At 41.4% G+C, this 27937-nt stretch overlaps 1 protein-coding gene across 1 annotated transcript; it reads right to left on the reverse strand.

Annotated features, from left to right (window-relative positions):
• Positions 1-337: 337 nt before the first annotated feature.
• LOC123955523 (cytochrome P450 2C21-like) lies at positions 338-27462 on the reverse strand. Its single transcript, XM_046027685.1, has 9 exons — positions 27264-27462; positions 24272-24434; positions 22741-22890; positions 18660-18820; positions 17099-17275; positions 16080-16221; positions 12662-12849; positions 9872-10013; positions 338-1573 (listed from the first exon to the last, which is right to left on the reverse strand). The coding sequence occupies exons 1-9, from the start codon at positions 27429-27431 to the stop codon at positions 1392-1394; spliced, it is 1473 nt and encodes a 490-aa protein (XP_045883641.1). The 5' UTR covers positions 27432-27462; the 3' UTR covers positions 338-1391.
• Between the last annotated feature and the right edge of the window lie 475 nt (positions 27463-27937).

Here is a 27937-nt window from a genome sequence, read left to right on the forward strand (position 1 = left end):
CCTCTCAGCACCAGAGTTCAAATCAGCAATCCCCTCAAGGGTAAAAATCACACATCAGCTTCCCAATATGGATTTCCCAAGCCCTGGATTTGTCCCCACACATCCTTGCTGCTTTCATCGCCTTCCCATAGTGACAAATATACATGTACCTGTGTGTATGCGTGTGTGATAAATCACAAAGAGAGACAGACATAGGTATAGATGTTACTTCTGGAAAGTTCTAGTCATTGCAATGAGATGTTTACAGATGACATGATTTCCTACTTGAAAACCTAAGAATTATTAGTCAAAAATTACTGAATCTACCGAAGAATTCAATCGTCAGTAAACACAAGGGTTTGGTCAAAAAATCTTTTTATTACATTCATGATAGGAAAGTAAACAGATACGTAATTTTTGTGTGCTGTGCTTTAGTAGCTATGAAAAATAAAAGTGCCCATGTATGTTAGCCACGTCACATCTATTCCTGAAGAATAATGAAAGATATATGCATATAGTAGGATTGTTATGCTAACAAAAGCTCAAAAATTATCTATCCTTGATTAAGGAGACGATTTTTAAAATTATTGTAGCCATGCAACAGGGTATATTTATACTACTTGTAAAAATATCTATAATATTATTATATCTATAACATTATTCTATAAATGTCACCATAAATCATAGGTATATTATACAGAAATTTATTTATACACACAACACATATTCATAAAACACATATTTCTGTATTTGAATAAAACCCTATATACATATTATCTTTCCCTCTTCTTTGCCTTCTTTGTCTATGTCTGTGTATGTATGTGTCTCCAACTGTGTGTTTAACCAATAAGGGAAAACAGGAAGGGCATCCTGGGAGAGACCAACAAATTCATGTTATTGCCTCTGGCTAGAATTACCATCCCATTTTCTCACTGCATGTACATACTTACACGTACATCCCTACACAAACATGTACCATACGCATTTATTTTTTGATAACCACTGGGAAAAAAACCAGAAATTACACATGCCAAACTATCAAGACATAGGAGTAAGAAATGAGTGAATATATTTAAAATTTTTTTTAATTTGTGGGACAGTTTTTAATAGAAGAAAATATGATACGAATAAGGTGTCTTACCATGGTACAGACTGCAGATGAGATACAGCATAAGATCCCAGGACTGGATACACAAAGAATTTAATTGGAAGCTAAGACTGAGTTTTGTTTCATGCAGGCAAATTTGAACTGAATCTTAAAGGATGAAGACAATGAGAAGAGACAGGGTCAGGAATTCCCTCCCTGATGTGAAAGGAGAGACAGACAGCGGCTAACACACAGGACAGAAAGCATCTGGCATATTCAGGTGAGGCCAGAGTGTGGCTCTGCAATCTGGCAGCCTGGCCTTTCTTCAGACTGGGACGAAACAGAGCTTGAAGAAGGGCGGTGCACTGCCCAACCCATTGACAACAGGGGTGGTGTCAATGTCCTTTGGATCAACCAGAGGTTTCAAGGTGAAATGCTGTAAAATGTTGGTCAGTAGTAAAAAGAGCTCCATGCGGGCCAGGCCTTCTCCAATACAAGCTCTCTTTCCTAAAAACGACACATAAATTCAATATTCCTTTAACTCTGTTTCTGAGTTAGCACACAGGGGGGCTTAAATACATATGTATTGAGAAGAGAAATATATTCATAGACTAATTAACCCATGGCTTCTTGTATCTACACAGAAATGTGGTTTCCTTCACTTCCTCGGTATATATTTTTGTGTGCGTGCGTAGGGGCAAGGGCAGCTTGCCCCAAGATGGGCCACTTTGGCATAAAGATTATTTTGAATTAAAAGCAATCAAACCCCAGCAGATTCAGGAAAATCTCCCTACCTCTCCTTCGACTGCCTGCCTGCACCAGGAAGAGAGCATTTAGCAGACTATTCTTTATGTATGAAACTTCTTGGCATAACAGGGCAACCTCTCACCTTCCTGCTAATGGTCTTACTCCCCCTGTGAATCCTCAGACCACCGCCCCCCTCCTTAGCTCTTGATGTGGACTACAACCCATTTTGGAATGTCGTATGTTTGTGGATCGCCCATACCTGTGAAACTAAGTTTGATTTTCTCCTCTTTCTCTGTCTTTTGTCAATTTGATTTTTAGTCCAGCTAGGAAGTATCTTGAAAGGCAGAGGAAAATTCCTCCTCCTGGACAGCTGGCCTAGTTGGCAGCAGCTTTAACACACTGGATACTGCCTGCCACAGACAGGGCTGCAGCTGGAGATCCTTGGGATGTCTGACAGACAGCTGGCAGAAGGTAAGATTTCCGACCATGTCTGTCTCCTGGAATCTGAGGCGTCTCATGGAGCAAGAATGGTGGGAGTCCTTTTTCTCTCTTTCTACATTTAGATTAGCAGGAGAAAAGGCTTGTGGAACTACTTGCTTGTGTTTAGCAACTCTTGGTAAATTTGGTAGGGAACTTTCTTGGGGGGAAACGATGAACCAGAGGTGGTCTTTGTTTTCCTTTTTGTCTTTCATCTTTGTTGATTAATTTTTTAAAAGATTTTATTTGTCAGATCGAGAGGGAGAGAGCACTCAAGCAGGGGAGCAGTAGGTAGAGGGAAAAGCAGAGTCCCAGCTGAGCAGGGAGCCCAATGCGGGACCCAATCCCAGGACCCCAGGATCATGACCTGAGCCGAAGACAGGGGCTTAACCAACTGAGCCACGCAGGCATCCCTCCTTTGTGCCTTTGTATCATTTGTCATAAAAAGGAATTACCATCACGCAGAAAGCAGGCATAGGCCCTATCGGCCTGCTGTTTGAGCCAGTCCCAGAGACTGGTGAGTTCATGGTTCTCATCAGACTGGCACCTGTTTAGCTAAACTTTGATGTAGGTTAAAGGCTGTTGCTAAGGGGTATCTTGGAAACCAAAGCTTCAGGTGGAACACTGAAAAGCTGTGAGAGCGCTCGCCACCACAAGAAAAGTTCTGTGCAATGAGGCACACTATGGAAAATGTACAACCGCCAACATCCGCCTGTGGCACATCTCTTAGGTGTTTGTGTGTTTCCAAGAGACCCACTGTTTAGCCAGAAGAAAACCAGATAAGGCTTTCCCCTTTTTCTTTTTCTGTGTCCCAGGATCTTGGCTTTGTGACCAGTGAGAATATTCTTTTTGGTATCTACCATCTGGAGGATGCATTTGCCAGGGTGCACTTTGGAGACCAGTCTAAAAGACTGGGGATCTGAGTCTCTCTCTCTCTGACCATACCAACTCTCAAGGATGTTTGTCATGAGAAGTCCCAGCCCATAGGAACCTTGCTATTCTCAACCTTTGTTTGTTAGTGCTGCAAAGTGCCATTTCAGGAGCACATGCCCGGTGTCACAGATGATTGAGTCTGGGATGAGAGGCATCTCACGATTTCACTGGAGACCAGCAATGAAGGCCTTCTGTTTCTTAGACTAACTATGGCAGTCAACTTTGGATCATGAGGGCTGCATCATCTATGCCCTCTCTCTGGATGCCTAAGGCATTAAAAGGCTTATTAATTAGAGTTGCTCGTAACAGATCTACTCACCAGTGGCCTGATGATGTATCCTTTAAGCTGGCTAATAAATGTAAAAAGAAGAAAACTTTAAAAAAATGGTTTTACTTATTTGAGAGAGAGACAGCAGGAGCTGGGTCAGGAGGGGCAGAGGGAGTGTGGGAGGGAGAAGCAGACTCCCCACTGAAAAGGGAACCCAACGTGGGGCTCAGTCCCAGGATCCTGAGATCATGACCTGAGGCGAAGGCAGACACTTAACCGACTCAGCCACCCAGGCGCCCCAAAGAAAAACATTCTTAATAGAGAGTAGCTCTCAATTGTCCTAGCCTAATGCCACCCTCAGGGACTCCCTTGACCAGATGAAAGAACAGAAATTAGAAATAAATGTCTACATCCAACATAAATTTCCCCTAAAATCCAGCCTCATCTGCCTATTTTAACTTCCTTTCCCTTTAGGATTTACATAGAGCACTGTAATCTCATCTCTAGGTTCAAAGTATACAGGTTGCTCATGTAAAGGCTGAACTCCAGGAAATGAATTTAACAAAAGCAGTAAGGCTCACTTTGCTCCTACCTTCCAGGGCTTTGTAGTCAGGCCCTGCCAGCATCAGGCATGGCACTTGGCTGATGTATCCTAGGCCCACACCGCAAAAGAATGTGTGTCTCAGAGTATATATGAACAGTATTTGCCAATTTTGATTATACCTCCTAAAATTGTTAAATAATTTCAGATAGTTTAAATAGAAATCTTATCAAATCTTATTCTTTAAAATGTAACTTTTTTTTTTGAAGATTTTATTTATTTGATAGAGAGAGAGATCACAAGTAGGTAGAGAGGCAGGCAGAGAGAGAGGGGAAGCAGGCTCCCCGCTGAACACAGAGCCCGATTCAGGGCTCGATCCCAGGACCCCGGGATCATGACCTGAGCCTAACGCAGCAGCTTAATCCACTGAGCCACCCAGGCGCCCCTAAAATGTAACTTTTTTTTTTAAAGATTTTATTTATTTTATTTGACAGAGATCACAAGTAGGGAGAGAGGCAGGCAGAGAGAGAGAGAGGAGGAAGCAGGCTCCCTGCCAAGCAGAGAGCCTGACGCTGGGCTCGATCCCAGGACCCTGGGATCATGACCTGAGCGAAAGGCAGAGGCTTTAACCCACTGAGCCACCCAGGCGCCCCTAAAATGTAACTTTTAATAAAGTAAAAATTAACTGGGGGGAAAAAAATAATGTGTGTCTCCTGGACAGCAGCAGACCTTTTAAATTACAAAGCCCCTTTAACCTCCACTTTCAAAGCATTCTACCAAATTCAGAGAGAAATTTAAAAGATTAATCACGAGTCACAATCCCCTTTCAGAGAGGAAACATGACCCAAATTTCTCCCAGGCCCACCTATAAATGATCAGGGAAAGGCCAATATCTGGGAGCTAACAGAGCCCAGATTAAATTGTGTACACAGATAGAAGGCTTTTGTTAAAATGCTTTATCCAGACTTTACAAAGCCATGAATCTTTTGTTTCCCATTTTAATTAAAAAACTATATTTTAGGGGCACCTGGGTGGCTCAGTGGGTTAAGCCTCTGCCTTCAGCTCAGGTCATGATCTCAGGGTCCTGGGATCAAGTCCCACACCGGGCTCTCTGCTCAGCAGGGAGCCTGCTTCCTCCTCTTTCGCTGCCTGCCTCTCTGCCTACTTGTGATCTCTCTCTGTCTGTCAAATAAATAAAATCTTTTAAAAAATCTATATTTTATAAAAATATAAAAGCAAGTTTAGTTAAAAAGATGGGCCAGTCCCTTGATATTCATGCTATAATCCAGTTCTTTGGGGAAACTGTTTCTAAATGACTGTCTTTGCTTTCCAAAGCTCTACAAAACCAGAAATCCAGCTCAAGAAACAAGTCTAAGCCCACCTGTCAACCAATCTCCAAACTTTGCCTATTCCTCTCAAAATATTTGTAGATACTATAAAAGATCAGGATTTGGAACATGACAGTCCAGTACTTAAGAAAAAAAAGATAAATTTTAAATAGCAAGTACCCTAAAACTCTAGAAATAAAAAATTTTTTACATTATTTCTCCATCCCTTGAAATTACAAATCTTTTTTTTTTTTAAGAGAGTTGGGGGAGGGCAGGAGCAGAGGGAGAGAGGGAGAGAATCTTCAGTAGGCTCCACTCCCAGTGCAATGCTCAACCTCACGACTCTCAGGTCATGACATGGGCCAACATGAAGAGCCGGACACTGACTGAACCACTCAGATGCCCCCTGAATTTATAAATCTAATCTAATTTATAAATCTAATCTTTGAACACAGCCCATAGTCACCCAAAAAAATAAAAGAGGGGGAATGGTGTGGGAAGAGGCCTTTTCAGAGCACAGGCTGCTTAAATCCCTCTTATGTCCAGACTTGGAAGAACCTTGGCGCTTTCTCTGTGACTTTTTGAAATATATATTATATCCTATCATCTCTAGGATATAAGAACCATTCTTTAGATACACGCTGTAGGGAGAATTTTTTCATTAAAAAAAGAAAAAGAGGGAAGCATTTGAAAATTGAGGCTATACTGTCCTGTCCACAAATATTAGTAAAAACAAAAGCTGTAAGATATTTTTTATCTTGTTTGTGTGTATGTATCCCATATTGCAAATGTGAGGTATTTTCTCTACTTCCAGCTGGTATTGCCAAAATTAATTTATAAAAGAGCTCCATTTAGTTGAAGGCAAGCACTCCTAAGGATTGGACTTTCTAATACTCAGAAAGAGGGCACCTGCGTGGCTCAGTCAGTTAAGCATCTACTTTCAGCTCAGACCATGATCCCAGAGTCCTGGGATTGAGCCCCAAGTTGAGCTCCCTGCTCAGCGGGGGGAGTCTACTTCTCCCCTTGCCTCAGCCCCTTACCTGTATGCATTCCCTTTCTCATTCTCTCTCTCAAATAAATAAATAAATCTTCAATAAAATTTAAAAACACTTTTATAAAACTCAGAAAGATAGAAACTAACCTAAATATTTTTCAAGTTAATGTGATCAGGGAAGATGCTCAGTATTAAAGCTAATTTAAAACTCTTGGTTTAACTAAAATAGCCACGTCTTCAGAGTTACCAGGATTAGGACGCCTGGATGGCTCAGGTGGTTAACGTTAACCGTCTGCCTTCGGCTCAGGTCATGATCCTGGGGTCCTGGGACTGAGTCCCCCACTGGGCTCCCTGCTCCTTAGGGAACCTGCTTCTCCCTTGGTCTCTCCCTCTCTCTCATGAATAAATAAATAAAATCCTTGGAGTTATCAGGATTAAATATAAAACTTGTATTCTGGCTGTGTTTACTGAAAGTCACATAAATTCATGCTATCTCTTACAAACTTTGATAGAAAAAAATGTTAAAATGATGGCTTACTTTGTCTAATGCCTTATAAAATTTTGGAGGTAGACTAAACTATTCAGAATACATAAATTAAATGTAAGTAAGATAAAAAGGTGTTTAGGTGAACTTTTACAGTTTTTATTTTATTTTATTTTTTATTTTTTATAGAGCCCGACGTGGGGCTCGATCCCAGGACACTGGGATCATGACCTGAGCCGAAAGCAGAGGCCTTAACCCACTGAGCCACCCAGGTGCCCCACAATTTTTATTTTTTTAAAGATTTTATTATTGTTTCAGAGTGAGAGAGAAAGCAAGTGGGGAGAGAGAATCTGAAGCAGACCCCACCCTGAGGTCGGAGCACAACAAGGGGCCCGATCCATGACTGTTTGATCATACGTGGGGAAACTTTTAAAGAGCTCCCAAAATCTTTGGTAACTTGGATTTTTAAAAATTTTGCTACATTAAATGTTAAGCTAAATTCATTGAATACCTAGATCATTTCCAGATAAGATAAAATCATGAAACATTAAGTACAGAATACAGGTTTCTCTCCTTTTGTCTTATTACAGAGAAACTAAAGATAAATTTGGGTCAGTTAGTAAACCTGGTTTGTGCCTTACTGAAAGAGTGTACTGTGAAGAAACACGTGTTTCTAAGTGGCAAAGGTATTCCTCAATTTGCCAGTCTAAAGAACACTAGTAACACTCGTAACTAGTAACAGTTCACTGCAAAAAGTGAGAGGCCTCCAGTCACAGACCTGCTGATCTGGGATGCTGGGCAGGCACTCGTGGAATGGGACTTCCCGGAACCAACAAGAAACGGAGGCTGCCGTGACAACGGTTCCTGTGGGCCGGACCTCTCAAAGACTAACACACTTGAGAGCTGGTGTGGCCGGACAGAGCCTTGGAACCCCATTCTACTTGGCCAGGTGCCCTAGTTCTAACAGCTTTTAAGTGTTCTACCGGTGTCTGCCAGTTTCGCAGCTCTGGCTTCCAAGATGTCCTTAAGCAACACCCCTCATGTGCCCATTCACCTTGAGTAAAGTTTGCATGACAAACGACATAAAGGACACAGAGGAAAACAAAGATCCTCTCTGGGAGGAAAGAGAAATGTTAGCAAAAAAGACCCTACCAAGTGTACCAAGAGTCACTTAGCCCAAGGGACTAATTGCACAAGAGTTCTCTCCTGCTAATGTAAATGTGGAGAGAAAAAGGACTGTTGCCCTTCCCGCTCCAGCAGACCCTGCGGACAGAGATTCTGAGAGCCCGACATGGTAGGAAATCTTACCTTGTGCCAGCCGTCAGGTGTCCCAAGGATCTCTCAGCTACAGCAATGTGTGGGGTGAGCAGTGGCCAGCTGGCACACCATGTCGGGGAGCAAGAATTTCCTGTCCCCTTCAAGGTCCCTGTGGCTGGTCTTAGGATCAGACTGACACCAGACAAATTAACAGAAGGAAATCAAATTTCATTTCCTACGTACGGAGTAATCCACACAGACCCAGAAATTCCAAAGAGAGTCATCCTGAACTAAGGGGTCAGGAAAAAAAGAAATATTACAAACTGGCCACAAACCTACTAACTAATCCCTGATCCCCAGACAGACTGGCAATTTCAAATGTGATCTAGATTCCAGTCATTGCTGCAGCTGAAATAGCCTTCCTCTCTGCTCTGCCTGTTGATACTTCCCACATCCTTCCAGAGCCGCTCAGATGTCATTTCTTCTATGCGAACTTCTTTGATGTGCTCAGAGTACATGACTCACTTCTTTACCTCTTTGCGACAACACTCGCTAATGCTTCAAATACAGCACATTTCAGGTGAAATTTTACTTAATCATCTGTCTCACATTCTGGAACATAAGCTCCTAAGGTAAGGCCTCAGATCTTGTAACGATACCCACAGTGTCAGGGCAAAGCAGGTCGGCAAGCCCTGTGACTTGAACAGAAATCTCAAGGAGTCTCACTATGCAGTAATGGGCCCAACACAGAGGAAGAAAGATAAGGAGTAGTTCAGTTGTATCTTGCTTTGAGATCCTCTCTGGGCGTGGTCCATAATCTTGAGACCACACTAGGAAGGGTTGCTTGATATTTGTTTCTTCTATATTCAGTCGGAAACGAATCTCCCATTTTTGCTTCTGTTTCAATTACTTCTGCAGGAAAGGCCCTTTACCCTCCCTTCTTCCCTCCATTTCTCCCTTAGAATGTGCTGAATATTCTCCATTTCTCCCTCCTTCCAGCTCCATTTTGGGTTTGTCTTTTATGTCTACTCTGTGCTCAGGAAGCTGATTTCTGTGGACTGCATAAACCGAGAAGTGAGTTCCCTTCTGGGTTCTGAATAAATTCAGAGCATTAGCTACTGACAAGGTCAGAGGATCTATTCCCTCCTGCCAGGCTGCAGTTTAGACAGTGGCTGTATGCCTCTGCTACAGACACACCTCCTGTCGAAGCATCCACTCTTTCTTTCCTCAAGTTCTACCGGGCTTCCAGTAATGCCCTTCTTCCCTCGTCCCTTCCGACCTACGATGGGAACGTCTTCCGGCCCGTGCTGCTCCCTGGGTACTCTATCACACCTTAATCCTGCCCACATCTCTGAAAACAGTCTCATCATTAAATACTCAAAAATTAGCCACAAGCTTACTAACTAATCACTAATCCCCAAACAGACTAGAAAATTCAAATGTGATCTAGATTTAGTCATTCTGGAACGACTTGTTGAGTGTGTGAACTGTTTCTTCCCAGGACCCTGACAAAGTGAAGGGAGATACTCAAATTTCCCTTATTCTCTATCTACTCTACTCCGTACCCCTTCTGAGGACTCTCAGTGGTAGGTTCTGGGGCCAGTCTTGGCAAGGGAAGCCTCCAGTCCAACGAGAAACAACCTGGACTTTGGGAGTGATGCCCCAGCCTCAAACAAATGACAAGCTGTTCAGCCCAGAGTGGTCTCCATGCAAAGCCCTTCCTCAGCTCCCTGACCCCTGATGTAGAGATAACAATGAACAATGAAGCTTGCTTGCCTGCCGAGAAGGGCACGAAGTAGTCACTCTTCTTAAAGTTGCCACTTTCATCCAGGAAGTGGCCGGGATCAAAGCGATCTGGGTTGGGAAACTCTTTGTCATCGTGCAGGACGGATGTCAGAGATGTTAATATGGCTGTGCCCTGATGTGAAGGAAAACAGATAAATTGGGTTATAATGAAAGTCATGGAACTTGAAATGCTTTTGTTTTATAGATGAGGAGAGAGAGGTATAAAAAGAACATATTGGGGTGCCTGGGTGTCTCAGTGGGTTAAGCCTCTGCCTTCAGCTCGTGTCATGATCCCAGGGTCCTGGCATCGAGCCCCGCATCAGGCTCTCTGCTCAGTGGGGAGCCTGCTTCTCCCTATGCCTCTGCCTGCCTCTCTGCCTACTTGTGATCTCTGTCTGTCAAATAAATAAATAGAATCTTAAAAAAAAAACAACAACGTATTTACTCCTTATTTCAGAATAAACAAATGACCTGCCCTAACTGACTTTATTTTCTTTTTTAAAGATTTTACTTATTTATTTGACAGAGATCACAAGTAGGCAGAGAGGCAGGCAGAGAGAGTGGAAGGGAAGCAGTCTCCTCACCGAGCAGAGAGCCTGATGTGGGGCTCGATCCCAGGACCCTGAGATCACGACCCGAGGCGAAGGCAGAGGTTTTAACCCACTGAGCCACACAGGCACTCCAAGCCTCTGATTTTAGCTCTGGTCATGATCTCCAGGTCCTGGGATCGAGTAAAAATAGATGAGAAGGGAACACTTCCAAATTCATTTTGTGAGGGTAGCATAATTCTAATACCAAAACCACACAAGGACACCACAAGAAAAGAAAATTAAAGGCCAATATCTCTGATGAATAAAAATGTAAAAAATTCTCAATAAAAATCATCAAACTGAATTGTACAGTACAGTAAAAGGATTATATCCCATAATCACGTTGGATTTATTCCAGGGATACAAGGATATTTCAACATCCACAATTTATTGTGATGGACATTAAAAAAAATGAAGGCTAAGGGGCGCCTGGGTGGCTCAGTGGGTTAAAGCCTCTGCCTTTGGCTCAGGTCGTGATCTCAAGGTCCTGGGATCAAGTCCTGCATCGGGCTCTCTGCTCAGTAGGGAGCCTGCTTCCCCTTCTCTCTCTCTGCCTACTTGTGATCTCTGTCAAATAAATAAAATCTTTAAAAAAAAATAAAAAATAAAAAAATGAAGCCAAAAATCATACAGTATCTTCATCTCAGTAGATGCAGAAAAAAGCATCTGACAAAATTCAACATTCGTTTATGATAAAAATGCTCAACAAAGTACATATAGAGGGAATGTACCTTGACATCATAAAGGCCATATATAAGTCCACAGCTAACATCATTCTGAATGGGGAAAAGCTTCAGCTTTTCCTCTACATCAGAAACAAAAGAAAGATGCCCACTCTCACCACTTTTATTCGATACAGTATTAGTAGTCCTAGTCCAAGCATTTGGCAAGAAAAAGAAATAAAAGGCACTCAAATAGGAAAGGAAGCAGAACTGTCACTATCTGAAGATGACATGACATGTAGATTTTAAAAACCCCTAAAGACTCCACCAAACTGTTAGAATAAATTAATTCAGGATAAAAGTGAATATACAAATATCTGTTACATTTTTAATGCGACACTAATAATGAACTCTAAAGGAATTAAGAAAACCAACCCATTCACATTGGTATAAAAAGCCTAGTAATAAATTTAACCAAAGAGGTGAAAGATCTGCACACTGAAAACTATGACACTGATGAAAGAAATGGAAGAAGACACATAACAAATGGAAAGATATTCTGTGCCCATGGTTTGGGAAAATTAATATTGTTGTAATATCTATACCACCCGAAGCCATCTATAGGTTCAATGCAATCCCTATCAAGAATCCTATGGCATTTTCACAGAAATGGAATAAGCAATCCTAAAATCTGTGGAGAATGACAAAAGTCCTAAAGTGCCAAAGCAATCTGGAGAAAGAACAAAGCTGGAAGCATCACACTTGCTCATTTCAAACTGTATGACAAAGCTACAGTCATTAAAACAGCATGATAGTGGTATAAAAACAGATGCATAGATCAATGAAAAGAATACAGGGCCCAGGAATAAACCCATGCATAGAGGGCCAATTAATTTTTAACAAAGGTGCCAAGATATACAACCAAGAAAAGACAGTCTCTTCAATAAATGGTGTTGGAGAAACGAAACCCTCTCTTAACAAGAGACATAAAAATGAACTCAAAATGAATTAAATAATTGAACATAAGACCTAAAATCACAAAAATCCCAGAAGAGCATAGGCAATAAGCAGTCTTGGCAATGGATACTATGAAGAAAATCCCATGGCAGTGTAAGCACTATGATTTATAAAATTGCATCAACAAAGTAAAAGGAAAGGAGCATGTGGTCAGAGGGTAAGATGTCTGGTCTCTGTGTCATACCTGTAGATGGTTAGGTAATCTATAATTCTACTTTCGTGATGCCTGATAACCTAAGATTCTCAAGGAGGGGCACATAGGTGACTCAGTCAGTTACGCCTCCAACTCTTGATTTGGGCTCAGGTCATGATCTCAGGGTCATGAGAGGGAACCCCTGGATGGGATTGGGCTGGACATGGTGCCTGGTTGAGAATCTCTGTCTTCTCCCTCTGCCCCTCCCCTCTTGCTTTCTCTCTCTCTCAAAACAAACAAACAAAAAATGTGTAAATTAAAAATTAAACATTAAAAAAATGAAATTCTTAAGGAATAGTAGGGATGAAATCTCTCTCACCTTGGGAATAAAGTATTCTCTGAACTTAATGTCCTGAGTCACTGCATGTGGGAGACTGTTGGGGACGAGGTCAATGTATCTCTGGATCTCGTGTACCACAGCGTCTGTGTAGGGCATGTGGCTCCTGTCCTGCATGCAGGGGCTCCGGTGTCTGCCAACCACACGGTGAATCTCTTCCTGGACTTTAGCTGCAGGATAGGAATCAGAATTCATATGAAATGGAAAAGCCATTTGATCTGACCTTTTTCCTTGTTGTTGTTGAAAGATTTTATTAACTTTAAAGAGAGAGGTTGGGGAGGAGGGGCAGAGGGAGGAGAGAACCAAAAGCCAACTCCAAGTTGAGCGTGGTGCCTGATGGGAGACCCAGTCTCATGACCCGGAGATCAAAACCCGAGCAGAAACCAAGAGTCGATGGGTAACTGACTGAGCCACCCAGGTGCCCCTTGATTTGATCTTTATCATGGCTACATTGTGGAAGGAGACTGGGAGAGGGGAAAATCACATATGGCTACTTCCATGAGGGGCAGCAATTTGTTTCCTGGTCAAATTGGAATCTCATTAGAGACATAAAGATATGTACATAGAAAACATAATTGTACCATGAGATTCAACTCTGATTCTCTATTTTGTGTGCTTTGTTTGATAAACTCAGGGATCTGGAGTCTTGAAAGCTCACTATAGACCATGCTGTTTGACCACTTTGTGCAGGCCCATTTTTGTTTTAAATGTGTAAATTCCAGGTGCCAGGGTGGCTCAGTCTGTTAAGTGAAGATTGCAGAGTCCAGAGATTGAACCCCCATCTGGATCCTCCTCCACAGAAAGCCTGCTTCTCCCTCTGCCCCTCACCCCCCTCATGTTCTCTCTCTGTATCGTTTGCTCTCTCTCAAATAAAATCTTTTAAAAAAATGTAAATTCCAAGAGGCTAAAACTACGCAGGGCAATAAATGCTTAATAAATAGAACAACTGAGGGGCTCCTGGGTGGCTCAGTGGATTAACCCTCCACCTTCGGCTCAGGTCATGGTCTCAGTGTCCTGGGATCAAGCCCCGAATCAGGCTCTCTGCCTGCTTCCTCCTCTCTCTCTTCCTGCCTCTCTGCCTACTTGTGATCTCTCTCTGTGTCAAATAAAAAGATAGATAGATAGATAGAAAGAACTGAATAAGATGTTTGACTCAGCACACAGGACCAGAAGTTAACATTTCTTTAGGATGCAAAACATGACAGGCATGCTGTACAATGTATTACATTACTTTTTAATTCCTCAAAAGTTCTATGTGTTGGGTATTATTTTATGTGCCTTAAAAATAAGAAAACAGGTCCATAAAAGTAAATGTATTTCTTAAAGACACCCAGGTGTTATGTGGGGTTTTTTTCATTTTTTAAATTGTGTTATGTTAGTCACCATAAAATACATCATTTGTTTTTTTTTAAAATATTTTATTTATTTATTTGACACACAGAGAAAGATCACAAGTAGACAGAGAGGCAGGCAGGGGAGGTGAAGGAAGGAGGCAGGGAGCAGGGAGCCCGATGCGGAGCTCCATCCCAGGACCCTGAGATCATGACCTGAACCAAAGGCAGAGGCTTAACCCACTAAGCCACCCAGGCACCCCTAAAATACATCATTTGCTTTTGATGCAGTGTTCCAAGATTCATTATTTATGTACAACACCCAGTGCTCCATGCAATACGTGCCCTCCTTAATACCCACCACCAGGCTCACCTACCCTCCAACCCCCTCCCCTCTAAAACCCTCAGTTTGTTTCTCAGAGTCCACAGTCTCTCATGGTCTTTCTTAGTCTCAAACCCACAACCTTAGCAATTGAATAAGATCACTGAAAGTAATTTGGGTGAGTGAATTATATTTTTCCTTTATTTGTAAAATGTATCATGTTGATAATATGCAGTTTTAGTAGGACTGTTCATTAGTTAAAACATTTATTAACTTTCCTCCCAGGAGGAAAAGATTCTGTGACTGTTAGGAAGCATCATCTCTCCTAAACAGATGAGGGACATGAGGGACCAAGCAAGATATGCCAAGAGTTCGTCATGAGTCTGAGGTCACACAGCTACTTACTAAAAAGTCGGGATCTGAAGCCACTGTAGTTACTCTATAACACATTTTCTCCCGTGCCGTGTTGCTACTTTGGTGAAATTGTGTGGATCTACTACCTGAAGAATGTATCTTTGTTAAGGGAGCATGTGATAATCTGTGGTTTGATAGCTATCAGGAAGACTTAGGAATTTTAGAGAAGTTTTAAACTTTACCTTTCCAAGTCGAGAAGCTGGATTTTTATCTAGAAGACAGTGATTATGCAAAGCGGTTAGGAACTTCCTGAAATAATCAGATGCCTAGGGAATGCCCCAGTAAGGCATGAACATGGGAAGAAAAAGAATATATAAATGGATATGACGCAAGAAAAAATTAACATGGAAGCATTGGGGAACCTGGACACCAAAAGGACTTTTGCCATATACACAAGATTTACAGGTCTGGAGAAAAAATGTCATATGGTATTGGAGTCATAATCAATATAGATCTAATAAGAGGGAAGTTATTTGGCTGAAAGAGTGTGTGTCAAGTGAAGGAAACACAGTGCCATGAGATCCCATAATGTGTGAGAGCAAAGGGATTTCAAAGCTGTGCTTCTAGCTCGCACCATTTGGGAAGCACTTCTTACTTGGACTAGGAGGGCAGGAGGACTTGAAACAAATGATCTAGTGTTGACATCACGGAGATAAGCTTCCTGAGATTTAATTGTATTCAAAGGGTCTCGGTGTGCCAAAGCACAGAACGTGATTCAGTAGTGAAGGAAATAATCCTCTTTGATGAGCACTCAAAATGAGGAGGAAAAGTGGGAAGGTTGCATTTGCAAGAGAAACTGTATTTGTGAGGAAGCATTTCTTTGTCTAAATGGGTATATTTGAAAAGAATGTATTTGTATGTAACTTTTTATTTAGGGACAGAGTCTCTTTGATGAAGACAGACTGTCATTTTCACTGAGTCAATCCTTATACTGAAAATGCATTTGAGTAGAAATATCTTCTGACAAAAATGCATTTATCTGGATGTGGAAGACATATCAAGTGATATCCTTCCAGAGGAAGCAGAAGGCCGGTTCTTCTAGATCCTATGACAACTCTGCTTATTGCATCCGTCCCGATGAAAATCAGGGACATTCCATCGCAGCAGGCAAGCAGTGAGCTCTGCCCCTCAAATCTCTGCTGCTGTTTAAATGTTTCATTATCTTTTTGTGCTATAAACTACTTTGAATTTAATTTATCCAGTGACAGGAAGATGTACAAATGAAGGAAATTTTTTCTGTGCATTGTCTGGGCAGTGAAGAGTGGGATAGTTGTCAGTGTCACCTGCCAGTTTCTACCTGGAATTGCACCCCGCCCAACACCTGTGACCATACCTGCGACCTCTGGGTACTTCAGCAGCATCAGGAGTCCATATGTCAGGGTGGTGCTTGTTGTCTCTGTTCCTGCACTAAACACATCCCATATGGTAATGATCAGGTTGTCCATGGTAAATTCAGACTGTTTATTTTGTTTTTCCTAGAAATGATGTGTTACAATTACTTGACAAATAAAAGAGCCTCAGAGGTAACTCCATATGACATTGTTATTTGGTGTGAGCACTACGGCTAAAGGTCAAGTTAGATAGTTGTTAGGGTTCTGTCCAACAGTTAAAATATAACTAGAGTTATAAACCTCCAGCAGGTCCTTTCTGATTCTTCACTTTCTCATCCCCTGTGTCGATCAGTGGCTCTACCATTTCTTTGAAACATAATTTTTATCAGGTCCTCACTGCTACTCACTGTCTATTCTAGCATCTATTGTCTATTTTATAATGTCTAATATTTTTATTCAACCCTTCAGAAATACCCCCCAATGGATCACTATTCCCAGCTCTTCAGTCATTACACCCATGACAGTGCCTCAATTACAATCAAGATCAACTCTCTGAAAATTCCTCGTGATCACGGCACTTCTCATTCTCATGGTTGTCTCTGTTCATCTAAGATAGAATTTCTTCAAAATCTGCCTCATCTGTGAAGACTTCGTAGTGCCTTTCCAAAGGTAAGCCTTTGTAGATTCTGGTCTATTCCTGTGTTCCCTCATTTGTTACATCTTCCCATTGCTGGACTTTCCTGATGAAGGATGATATGTTGTGTATCATTAATGTTGAATGTGTGTGAATGTATATTTCAAACTGTCGCCAAATAAGGAACCAGCTTTAACACTATAAATGTAAATCCTGCGAAGTCGTTTTCACTGGGGATTGAGAAATATCTCAAGATACCCAATGTGGTTTGCACAAACAAGAGGTTAGACAGGCAATTAATACATCATTAGGAAAGGCCATTTGTTTTAATATCCCAGTTTCATTGGGAATCACACCACCCACAAAGATAAAAGTGTGAGATTATACCTTTTCCATTTTGATCAGGAAGTAGTCAATAAAGTCCCGAGGGTTACTGAAGTCCAGGGATTCTTGGTGTTCTTTTATTTTTTCCTTAATAAACTCAAATTGTTTAGCAATGTTTTTAAAGAACACACGATGACTTCCTGGAAGGTAATGTATTAAGAGAGGGAAGGCATTGTAGAGCTGAAAGAGGAAAGAATCATTCATTAATTCACTCAGCAAAGTTGTACGGGCCCATGTTATGTACCAGACACTTAGTTGTATGCTGAGTAGATAAAGGTGAGTAGGACATGCTTCCTACAGAATACACTTGGAATTTGAAGGAGAGGGAACTGCCAAGATGTCTGAAGTTACAGTATGCACCAGCCACAAAGCAATTTCAAAACCACCTAAATGATTTCCTAGCCATAACCCTATGGAAGAATTCAGGAGCACACCGTCTTTTCCCAAAGGAGAATACTGAGGTTCAGAAAGGTCAACCATTGTAAGACATCAGTCTACAAATAGGGCTGGAACGTAGTGTTCATCCCAGTTTACCTACACGTATTTCTACAGAGTTACCTAAAAAGTTTAGAGGGCTCCCACCCTTTTTTTGTAATGAAGAGACTACATCAGAAAGATTAAAGAAATGCCCAAGTTACTTAGGTTATTTAGGGATTTTACACCCTCAGGAATGTGCACATTGCCCTTCTTCGTCTGCCCAAAGCCAGTCCTAGAGTTTATAGACTCAACTTTAGAGAGTACCCATGATTTAATGCCCTTGGTAGGCACTGAAGCAATTTTTGGGCCCGTAGATGGTATCTAGAGATATAAATCTACAGAAATCTAGATTCTAGGACTAGCTCATTCTTTGTCTTGGTTAGGAATTCCTTGATTTGAAAAATATGCTTAATATCTCTGGGTGACAGTTTCCTGTTCCAAAAAACGACAGACTCCTTGTTCTCTAGTGTTCTTTCCAGGTGGAACACATCAGGACCTCCTGGTCCACACATACTTGTAGCTCTTAATGATCACACATTGTAGGTTACTAACGTGTTCTGACACTGTACCATAGTGAAAAATACATTTCACATCATCACCCTCTTCATCTGTGGATATAAAATGGTTTCTCAGAAAAAAGCCTTGCTATAACTGATGCACTGTACTACATTTCTCTACTATATTTCACGGTTTTTAAAATGATTTTAAAATATTGATTTATTTTAGAGAGAGGGAGGGAGTGAGCATAGTGGGGAGGGGAAGGGGAGAGAGAAAGAGAAAATCTCAAGCCATCTCCCTGCTGAGCACCACCCTGAGGAGGGGCTTGAGTCCATGCCCCTGGGATCATGACCTGAGCCGAAATCACCTGTTGGATGTTTGAAGTATGAGCCACTCAGGCACCCCACTCTATTTCATGTTGTAAATTTCATTTCACCACACTAAATTGATTTGATAGCTAATTGGTTTCAAATGATAGTTTGATAAGCATGACTTTATCCATTTGCAAACCGGACAAAGGGGTGAGGTAAGCATGAGCGATAGTTTAGCTAGAAACTTATTTCCCATTTAAAAAGAACCTTGACCTTACCTGTATCCAGGCAGTGCTTGAAATTCGGAGGTTTTCGTGAAAACACTCTATCAAGGTTAACAATGTTTCATCGTCATACTCAAAACGATTCTGGAAAATAATGGAGCAGATGACATTGCAGGGAGCACAGCCCAGAAGGGAAGTAGGATCACAGGGAGATGCTGAAACAACAGAAGTTAAAAGTTAGAACACTATTTTCATAGAAATCGGAAGCTGACTGTCTGGAACACTGGAAAGAAATTTAAAAAATAAATAAAAATTTAAAAAAATTTTTTAAATGACTGACAAGGGTTGACTGCTGGGGTTCTTTTAAATATAGGGATTCCCTGGATATTTCATCTTCACTGTAAACTCAATGTGCCAAAAATGTATTGTTCCCCAAACAAAGCTGTCTAATCCAGTCCATTTTTTAATTTCTCTAAGTGCTCTATTTACATTATTCTTCAAATAAGAGCCACAACATAATTCACAAGAAGGAGTTCACTTAAAAATATCTTGAAAGGTGGAAGGCACGTATTGCATGGAGCACCGGGTGTGGTGCATAAACAATGAATTCTGGAACACTGAAATTTAAAAACTAAATAAGAATTTTTAAAAAATACCTTGAAAGGTATAAAGTTCAGCTCTCAGTGTGACTATTTCTTCACGATGCCTGCAGGAAGCTAAGCAGCCTCATAAGATCAGGAGACTGGAGAGACTTGAAACCGTTATTTTATAAAACATAGTTGAAAAAAGCTGTGTGTTATGCTCCACAAATAAGTGAGACCATATGATACTTGACTCTCTCTGCTTGACTTATTTCACTCAGCATTATCTCTTACGGTTTCACTTATTTGTGGAGCATAACAAATAACGTGGAGGACATGGGGAGATGGAGAGGAGAGGGAGTTGAGGGAAATTGGAAGGGGAGATGAACCATCAGAGACTATGGACTCTGGAAAACAACCAGAGGGTTTTGAAGGGGGCGGGTGGGAGGTTGGGGAACAAGGTGGTGGGTAATAGAAAGGGCACGTATTGCATGGAGCACTGGGTGTGGTGCAAAAACAATGAATACTGTTACGCTGAAAAATTTAAAAAAATGTATTACAGCTAATTAATTAAAAAATACAAGTTTGCAGTGATTGCAGTGACATATATGTTGCTGTTGAGTTATGTAATAGACGGCTTTTCCTAAGTCCTGTTTAGGTAGAATCATGAAAATACACCTTCAGTCACTATGTACATCACTCAGTAATTCCTCAATAAAATAATACTTTAAAAAAAAAAAAAAAGCTGTGTACTCTTCTTGTAGAAGAGAACAACCAGGAGAGAAACTAGAGTTCCATTTGGATCTTTGAAAAATTACATTATCGTATTGGAACCAGGCTCCCTATGTATAATATAAAACATGACTCCATGCTTTGACGTTTGCCTGCTGACTTTTTTTTTTTTATTGTCAATCTTCTTTTTTTTTTTTTTTCCATTTTATTTATTTTTTCAGCGTAACAGTATTCATTCTTTTTGCACAACACCCAGTGCTCCATGCAAAACGTGCCCTCCCCATTATCCACCACCTGTTCCCCCAACCTCCCACCCCTGACCCTTCAAAACCCTCAGGTTGTTTTTCAGAGTCCATAGTCTCTTATGGTTCGCCTCCCCTCCCCAATGTCCATAGCCCGCTCCCCCTCTCCCAATCCCACCTCCCCCCAGCAACCCCCAGTTTGTTTTGTGAGATTAAGAGTCATTTATGGTTTGTCTCCCTCCCAATCCCATCAAGATGCCTGCTGACTTTTGAACCTCACCTCTTCTTCTATTCACAACTGGACGAGCTGACAAAAAACCTCAAGGGCTCCTTCCTTTGGAAGCAGGACATTTAAACTCTACAACACTGACCCGCACAGAGGAACTCCTTCTCTGCCCCATCCCTTAACCACCACAGAGTCATCAAGCCAGTGCCCTTTCCCTGCTCTCTCAAGCTGGGCTTTTTTTTTTTTAAGATTTTATTTGTTTATTTGATAGAGCAGAGTGAGAGAAAGACAGCACAAGCAGGATAAGGGGCATAGAGGTACAAGCAGGCTTCTCGCTGAGCAGGGAGCTTGACACAGGGCTCCATCCCAGAACCCTGGGATCATGACCTGAGATGAAGGCGGAAGCTTAGCCACCCAACTGAGCCACCCAGGCCTCCTTCTCAAGCTGTTTCTTCATCTGATTAGGAGCTGCCCGCCCTCTACGGAAAGCCTCATTTTGTGAATCATAAACTTTTTACATCCAAATGGGGTGTGTGTGGTACCATCAGTCTCGACAAATAATGAATCATGGATCACTACATCAAAAACTGATGATGTAATGTGCGGTGACTAACATGACATAATAAAAAATAATTTAAAAGAAGATAACATAAGAATAAAAACAAAACAAAACATCTAAACCAGATTTGGGGTGGGAGACACATCTTGTCTCTGTGAGCTGACTGTTACAACACTGTAGCTCCAAAAGGCAAAGAAAAAAACACACGTAGCAGGGATCAAAAAGTGGATGTTTTGAGGAAAGATGTTCTGCTCAACATACGAAAGAACCTTCCAATAGTCAGAGTTACCCGGTGGTGAGATGGGTTACCCAAGAGTCGAGGCTCCATAGCTTGGCAGGATCGGGCAGAATCTGGGTGGCCGCAAGTCACGAGCATCCAAATAGTGGAACACTGTAGTAATCTATTATAATGTTCTTGATAAGCATAAATTAAACGTGAAATACTTAATGTATTAAATTGAAAGTTTACAAAATACATATGTTTATATCCCTTCTTCTGCCAGGTCTCCCAACCACTCCTCAGTAATACACATCAAAAGTCCAAATGATATTCACTGTGACTAGACTATCACAACTTATTCCAAGGAAGAAACAAAAATCATGCAAGTGTTTGTAATAATTGCATTTTTTATATTAATAGCATTAAAAAAGCGGAGGGACAAACTATCTGGACAATACATAACTTGAGTTAAAAAACACTGGGGCAAAGAAAAAAAACATTGGGGTACCTGGGTGGCTCGGTGGGTTAAAGCTTCTGCCTTAGCTCAGGTCGTTGTCTCAGGGTCCAGGGATCGAGCCCCGCATCAGGCTCTCTGCTTCCCCACCCCCCCACCTGCCTCTCTGCCTACTTGTGATCTTTGTCAAGTAAATAAATACAATCTTTAAAAAAACCCACAATAGCAGGGGCACCTGGGTGGTTCACTTTAGCATCTGACTCTTGATTTCGGCTCAGGTCATGATCTCGGGGTCTTTGGATCAAGTCCTGCATCAGGCTCCATGCTAAGGGTGGAGCCTGCTGAAGACTCCCTCTATCTCCCTCTGCCTCTCCCCACCACTCTCTCTCTCTAAAAAATACATATGAATGCGTATATGCATATAAATGAAACACGATGGCAGTTCACCAGAAAACAGCACTATTTATTTGGAAAATATTGAAATACTGAGGTTCAGGAAACCACATATATCTTATGATCCTGATCTTACTCCTTTCCTGACAAGTGTCCTGCCCACCCCCTTTCTCTTCCACCTCCCCTGCCAGTCCTGCATGGGATACACACATATACAAAAGTGCCCAGCATAATGACGTGACATTCATTGGAAATTACTTCATTTTTCAAGATATTATGGCCAAAACTACTAGTTCATTACCAAAATCCATGTTCTCCCCATTTCCCTATGCACACAGACACCCACATTTCCCAGTGCCTCGTAGAGTGGGTGTGGCCCCGTGGTAGAGCCCAGGAAACGTGAAAGAAGTTTGGTGAGCCATTGCCATACCTGGCCTACTGAAAACCCAATTTGCTCTTTTGATTGTTCTTTGCCCCTTCTGCTACCATGCAAACAGAAAGAAATCTGGGTGACCCAGGAAGCCAGGTGTTGAAGAAAGACATCAGAGTTCCTATCACCCTAGTGCCTGAAACAGCTGTTACGCCAACCACTTCCCCTCTTACGACTGTTACGTGAGCAAAAAAGCAACTTCTGCTGTGCTGCAGCCATCGGATCTCTCTGTAGCCTGTCTGAAACAGCACACAGTCTCCCCAGACGAGTACTGCTGGTTACATAAAGAAACACACACCGTTGGTTTTTTTTAACGCTTCCACCAGACACAAGGCTTCCTCTTGAATTCTGTCTTCAATAGTCTTCTTTCCCATGCCCATATTCCGCAAAATCGTGAGGGAAAAACGCCGGGTTTGCTTCCATATTTCTCCACCGCTGAAAACAACTCCTATCAGAAAAAGAAGAGAGAGAGAGAGAGAGAGAGAAAAGAATGACCTTCATCACCATGAATTCCAGCTGAGAGTCAGTATCTCAGAAAAGGATAATCACACTTAGGCAGGGATGTGAACTGGGTGGTGTCAGCAACAGAACTTTCCAATGAGCCCTGTTGTGCCCACCTCCTGTTAACCTAGTGTCTGTCAGGACTCTGGTTTGATGTATTACTCAATTCTTCTACATCTGTTAGCTCCTTCAAACCTCGGAATAATTCTGTGAACCAAGAGTTGTGTCCCCATTTTACTGATGATCAATGAGGCAAAATGCTTGCTCTGGGCTCACACAGGTAATAGATCATGGTGAGTCCATTCGTAGATGACATTTCAGGACTGGTTTTTGCACATTGTAAATGAATGGTGGAGAGGCAACAAAACGAGTTGCTTCTCAAGAGAAGGAGAGAGCACTCGTGCACTGGAAAGAAGTTCATGATAAGCTCTTCCTCCTCATTTTCACATTTGCCCTCTGTTTGTTAACTCTTTTCCATGAAACATGGTCTTAACACCAAGGAAGTTCAATCAGACTCCTGGAGCCATGACAAGATCAGGAGAAAGTAATTTTCATAGGAAACTTGTCCATATAGATTGTAAAGAACAAGGCAGAGGAGTGACCTCTGAATTGACCCATTCAGGCCTTATCTCTTTTTGCAGAAACCCAGTGACCCACCAGAGGACTAGAGACCCTAGGGCCAACTCCAGAACAAATGGAAGACAGTTCAACTACTTTAGTTTAAAAAGCTTTTTCTAAGATCACTTACAATCCACGTATACTCACAGTGTGTTTTCCTGTAATCATCTCAGAGCACATTTGTGCTTTATGCTTTGTATCCCATTGTATTAAAATATTTCTTATGCCTTTTTTTTTTAGAAGAATAAAAGATTGAAGGCAAGGCTAGAAATACTTCAAACCTATGTTGGCTCCATGCACACTATGGGACTTTCTTAAAATAGTCTCTTAGCAACCATGACACAAGCCAGAAAGCAGAATGTTTGGTGACTAGGATAATTGAGTCATTTTCCTCCCTTCTTTTTTCTCCCAGTCTCTTATTACCTTAACTGAAGTGAACATTATCTTAACTGGCCATAATTCAAAGTGGACACAAATTCATGGAACGTTAACAATAAGATGATTTGCTTCCATTGCATCTAGTATTTCACGGAGACATTGTGTGTCCCCTTCATCATCTACAATATGGATTAATGATCCTTTAGAGAAAAATGTTGGAATTAGGCTCTTTTCATAAATTTCTCTAAATACTTACAATTTCTCAATCCCTTAGCCTGTTTGGAGTCTTTACAACTTACAAACCCATAAACATTCCCCAAATTGACGCATACCTAATCCCCGGGAGATGCAGTCCACCACTGGGAAACCGCCTCTGCCAGAAAACTCCTCACTCCGATCAATCAGGGCTTCCTTCACGGCTTCATGTCCATATAACACCACCGTGGGCTTCATGCCAAAATACACAGTGAACACAGGGCCATAACTCTCTGCTAGCTGGGGAAGGAACAGGTGCAACGGTAGTAGAATTTCGAAATTAGGAATGTGGATAAGCAAGAGAAATCGTTTTAATCTTACCGAAGAGATATTTTAATATGCACTCAACCATTATAAAAGCTTTCAACTTGTAGAACTAGTAATGTAACAAATCACATTAGTGGTAATTAATCATTCTATTATTAGTAACATTGCTACTATTATTATCCTCATCCACAGTTCATCTTTATTCAGCTCCTCCTGTGTGACAGGGGCTAAATTATGGATTTTATTCATATTATTTTATTAACTTTTACCTGCCACACCTGTAATTGCACCAAATTTCTCTTCTTTCCTATAGTTACAATGGTGGGTTCTCGTCCTGTTTAAGGGGAGTTCCTGCTCTTGTCCCCTGTGTAGACTCATAATCATCCCTCATTATCCACCTCCCACATCTTGTTAGCACAGAGAGTTCTAGATTTTAATAGTACATAAGGAGGGCGCCTGGGTGGCTCAGTGGGTTAAGCCGCTGCCTTCGGCTGAGGTCATGATCTCAGGGTCCTGGGATTGAGTCCCGCATCGGGCTCTCTGCTCAGCAGAGAGCCTGCTTCCCTCTCTCTCTCTCTCTGCCTGCCTCTCTATCTACTTGTGATCTCTCTCTATCAAATAAATAAATAAAATCTTTTAATAGTACATAAGGACCTGATGATGTAATCACTGACATTTCCCTGCTTCCCTGTGTGGCCATGTGACAAAGTTTGCATGAACTGCTATTAACAGAAATGATGTGTGCAAATCCTACACTACTGGTAAATGGTGCTGGTAAATGGTGAATGCTTGCCCTCCATCCCTCCCCCTACCCATGGACTGAAACGACAGCATGGAGATAGCCCCGCTGTGTCCGTGCACATGCGAACGATAGTCTAGGTGCCAGGATGCTAAACTACAAGTCTGAGAAAACCTGGTTCTCTGGATGACCTCGAGGAGGACAGGCAGCCTCTATAGCATTCTGTAAGGCAGAAATAAGCTCCTGTCTTCTTTAAGCCACTGCGTTATTGAGATCTTTCTGTCATGGCACCTTATTTGGTATCCTAAATGATGTAGGACCTACACTCTTCCAACTTACCCAAAGTCTGAGTCCTCCTGCTGCCTTACAAGTCATTCTCCATAAAACAACCAGAGTGATATTTTCACAGGGCAAGTGCTAACATGAGAGTCCTTTTTAAGCACATTAATGGCATCGCATGGCTCTTGGGCTAAAGATTATACACACACACACACACATATATATATATATATATATATATATATTTTTTTTTTTTTAAGTAGCCTCCAAACCCAGCATGGTGCCCAAGACAGGGCTTGAACTCACAACCTGAGATCAAGACCTGAGCTGAGATTGAGAGTCAGATGCTTAAACAACTGAGCTACCCAGGAATCTCTAAAAACTAATATTCTTTTTTTAATGTTTTATTTATTTATTTGACAGAGGGAGAGAGATCACAAGTAGGCAGAAAGGCACACAGAGAGAGAGGGGGAAGCAGGCTCCCGCCGAGCAGAGAGCCCAATGCAAACCCTGATCCCAGGACCCCGAGATCATGACCTGAGCTGAAGGCAGAGGCTCAACACACCGAGCCACCCACCAGCCCAAAACTAATATTCTTAAGAGCCTTGAAAGAACCACATGCTCTGGCCCCTACTTACTTCTCCAATCTCATCCCACACCATGTTTTTATTTACTCTCTGGACTATAAGCAAACTGGTCCTACTTCAGAGACACCAACAAGTAATTCTCTTCCAGATTCAAACAGCCTAGAACAAACTTACATCTGTATTTTTTCTGGTGAGTGCTTGGTCATTCTTTAGATCTCAGCTCCAGCTTCACTTCCTCAGAGAACCCTTTGCTGACTGTTCCTCCCATCCCTGCTCCTGCAAAATGCATGGCCTCTTGGTACTGTGTCCCTCTTACATGGTTTGTAATCATACACTCATTTGCATGATTACTTTACAAATACATGCCTACCGTCTAGACTATAAATTCCATAATGCTAGAGTCTTCTTTTTTTCATTTGCCATTGAAAATCTCCAGCATCTAATGGAGTGCCTAGTACAAAGCAGACATTCAGTAAACTGTTCAGTATATGATATACTCAAGGACCATGTGAAAAATACAATTATTAATCACATTTTAAAGAAATGGAAACTAAGGCTCAGGGAGATCTTAAAAATTTGCCCAATGCTGTGAGTTTACAAGTGGACGAGCTGGGGTGCTAACATAATGCCTTTTAATCCACAGCCCAAAACACAGAAAGAAGCTTCTAGAGGGTGTGTTCTGCTCACTAGCTATCTCAGGGAAGACAGATTTCAGACAATTCTTCAAGATTTAGAGAGTTTTTGCTATATAAATAGCCAAGAACAAAGTAGTTACTCACTCACTCATTGAGCAAATATAATAGAAGCTGAAAATTTTGGAAACTTGAATTATTTCCGAGATTTAAATCAATGTGTGCTCTTAGGAAACTTCTAGTGTTGTGATTCTGTAAATCTTTAGAACTTTTTTTTAACTGAAAGCAATTTCACTGCCCTTAGAGTACCAAAGAGTAATTACTAAAAAGGAGACCTGGTCACAATATGGACAGGGAATTCCTTCTTTTGGCAATTTCAGCAATAATGTCATGGCCCTCAATCCCTTCTGGAAGCTTTCCAGCTATAGACCACTTACAATCATATCTGGGTATCCAACTGACACGTCCTGTTCAAACCACTTCCTTAAAACATGGTGTCTGGGACATTTTATTTAGTTATAGGGCTATAAGTGCAAACAACTAGAAGAAAAGTAATCATACTTGCCTTCCTTAGGGATCTGCTGACATTCTTAATATTTATCTGTAGAATATTTCCAATGATTGGGAGAGGAGTCGGGCCAGGCGGCAGCTTCCCTCTGGCATGGCTGCGATTCCACAGAAAGAAAGGAATCAAACAAGAAAGACAAATCACCAGAAGTATGAAGAGATCCATTGCTGTGTTTTGTATAAATGAAGTTGAAAGCTTGGTATCCAATGACTTTATAAATACCAAGTGCAAGCTAATCATCAAACATGCACTATTTTGAACTTTTGGATAAATACGTGTTTTATCCCCAGTGGACTTTGACCCACCGGTAAAGATGAAAAGAAAATCAATCACCTTAGTATTGATAAATATCTAGGTTTTCATTGGCAATGGTCTGAAGACATGTTATTTTTGTAGTTGGGACTGCCATATTTTAACGGTAAAATTGAAAGCTATCTGATTTTCAAAGAGCTGGAATTCATGATCTTGACAATTGATTAAAGAATTATATCATGTCAAAATTTATCATTCTGTGAGCAGAAGAAAGAAGCACTCTCCCAGTGTCTTTTTCCAGAAAATCCAGGAAAAGGTCAGAATTAAGAGACAGAAAGGAGGAGGTGGGGTAAAAATGAAGGATATCGGGAGCTAGTATCTCCCAGAGAAGAGGAGAGATATCTCAACTCTCTTGACAA

The sequence above is a fragment of the Meles meles genome, chromosome 13 (assembly GCF_922984935.1).
Source record: "Meles meles chromosome 13, mMelMel3.1 paternal haplotype, whole genome shotgun sequence".
In the NCBI taxonomy this organism is placed as follows: Eukaryota; Metazoa; Chordata; class Mammalia; order Carnivora; family Mustelidae; genus Meles; species Meles meles.